Source organism: Palaemon carinicauda, chromosome 45 (genome assembly GCF_036898095.1).
Source record: "Palaemon carinicauda isolate YSFRI2023 chromosome 45, ASM3689809v2, whole genome shotgun sequence".
Taxonomy (NCBI): domain Eukaryota; kingdom Metazoa; phylum Arthropoda; class Malacostraca; order Decapoda; family Palaemonidae; genus Palaemon; species Palaemon carinicauda.
Window position 1 is genome coordinate 10,925,466 of NC_090769.1, and position 2,797 is coordinate 10,928,262.

General features: G+C 25.3%; 1 protein-coding gene across 1 annotated transcript in view; it reads left to right on the plus strand.

Moving 5' to 3' along the window:
- The first annotated feature begins 2,739 nt into the window (after positions 1 to 2,739).
- Positions 2,740 to 2,797, plus strand: part of LOC137634736 (sex-determining region Y protein-like) — a 33,646-nt gene continuing 33,588 nt past the window's right edge. Inside the window, exon 1 of the mRNA XM_068367226.1 lies at positions 2,740 to 2,783. Coding sequence (XP_068223327.1) covers positions 2,740 to 2,783 — 44 coding nt within the window. The remainder of the gene's footprint in view (positions 2,784 to 2,797) is intronic.

Below are 2,797 nucleotides of genomic sequence, written 5' to 3' on the forward strand. Positions count from 1 at the left end.
TTCTCTCATATTTTTCTATCCCTCTCCATTATTTTCGCTTAATGATTCATCCATTTACTTTTGTGTCTCGCCTCTTTGCTTTGCACTTTCATTTCCTTTTCAATTATTCCCTTCTGCGGTGTTCACTAAATTATTCCGATTTTATCACGGACGTTTTTATATTCACCTGATTTTCTCATTCTTTAATATTATCTCATTTCCCCTGCTTCACCATTTTTATTCCTCTTCTACCGAATTCATTTTATTCATATTGTTTTATATATAATAAAAATATATTTCTTTCTGTTACTTCCATGTCTCATTCTTCATGACGTAATGCTAATTATCTTTCCTCTTTGCTTACGCATTTACTTGTATATTAATTATAAAATCTAAATCTTATCTTCCTCTTTCATTATCATTAAGTTTTCTTCTTTTTTTATCTATCATAATTCTTACTCATCATCTATTCCAGGTTCTTCACTCATTTAGCTTTGCCTTGTCCTGCATTGTCTGTCTTCGCTCCCTCCAGCAATCATAATTCATGTTGCTTTTCTGTTTTTTTGTTATCTCTTATTTTCACGATCGCTGTTGCGCTTCTTCTGTCGAGTATATATATTTATATATATATATATATATATATATATATATATAATATATATATATATATATATATATATAAATATATATATATATATATCATACACACACACACACACACACACATATATATATATATATATATATATATATATAAATATATATATGTATATATATATATATATATATATATATATATATATATATATAATATATACTGTATATACATATATATATATATATATGTATATATATATATATACTGTATATACATATATATATATGTATATATATACATATATATATATATATATATATATATATATATATATATATAGCCTATATATATATATATATATATATATATATATATATATATATATATATACTATATATATATATATCATACATATCACTTAGCGAATGTTATTTCAAATCTATTCTTTTCGTAGATTCTTGTATAGTTGTGTTTGTTTTTCAATCTGCCCCTTTTTCTTTTAAACTTAATTCTTTGTATTACTTTCCATTTGTAATTCAATTATTTTACTTTCTTTTTTGTTGTAGATTTATATCTATTCAAGATTTTTTTTATTTACCCCTTTTCCTTTTAAACGTAATTCTTTGTCAGTATTTCTTTCTTTCGGTTATTTTTTTTCATATATCTTCATATTTTTCTGTTCACTTTTTCTCATTTACTCATCTTTTTTTCTATTGTTTATTCAGTTGCGTATTGTCTCTCTCCCTTTAATACGAATGATTAGGAATTTGACATTAAGTTTTTCTTCAACTTACAAAAAATTGTCTTTCAATTCAATAATCGAAAATGGAACAACCTTTCTCTCAGAATAAGAATGTCAGGCGAAGAAGATAATCATCTCCCTTTCTTTTTGGATCGTCTATGGGTTGACAAACCACTTGGCTCAGATCAACCAATTCTTCGGTTTTTTTTAACTCTTCGTTTCTTTTTTAATTCTTCGTTTTCACACGCGGAACATTCTACACCACTAGAATAATCCATATTTGCATAGTTATATATTACTGAATGTTGGTGACTTACTGATGGTAATCAAACATATGATATTTCACAGGTTTGTTTTTATATACATTTTTCTGTTTAAATGAATATGTTACATCGTAAAATCCTTCTCTTTTATAAATCAATAAACTTTTAAAATCTTGTGATTTAGTTTAGGTAAATTTATCAACCTAAATATCCAAGATTCGATTTTGTAAATATTTTATCCACTTGTAAGAAAAGTTTAAAACACAAAATCAGTATCTTTTCTACTTCAATATATATCTAAAGTTCTTTTCATTATTTCAGTATATAAAAAACCTCAATATATAACAAATTTGTTTTTGATACATATTTTTTTCTGAGTTAGCAGGAAAGTTCTACAAAGTAAAACATCTTCCTTTGCATATGAATGTACATCTAAAATGTAAGCCTCAGTTTCAGTAAACAAACCCAAAGTAATAATCCGCAGGACAGTTACCACTTTAGGAAATATTTATGGATGTCATTGAAACTAGTCCTAAAAATAGCTTTTCTCAGTTGTTCAAATAGTCCATCTACACTGAAGTTCATCTTCATATCCGACCGTTTTGAGAACCAACAGATTATTGATATTGCAATTATCATCTTCACGCGATGGACCAAAATGTATCAAATCAAGTCTTCCTCTAAACGAAGACTATACATTGATTAATATTATTAAGCAGCTGAATAACTTGGCCACCCAATGCATAGTAGTGATTTATAGACTTAAGTGTCAGTGACTAATTGATTCGTATCCTTAAATTATACGTGCGCGCGAAAACACGTGTACATATATATACATGTTTATAATTAATTGGCATGCACATATATCTATAAATATATATATATATATATATATATATATATATATATATTTATATATATATATATATATATATATATATATATATATATATATATATATATTATATATATTATATAAATATATGTATATATATACATACACACACTCACACACACCACACAAACACACACACACACACATCTATATATATATATATATACTATATATATATATATATATATAGTATATATATATATATATATAAACCTTTCTGAGTGGGGATATCTTAACGTGGTAAAAGGGTTTGTGTATCACCATGAACAGCAGCAAAGCTGTACAAGTCAGGAGCATCCATATCAGGTTGGTTTGCTATT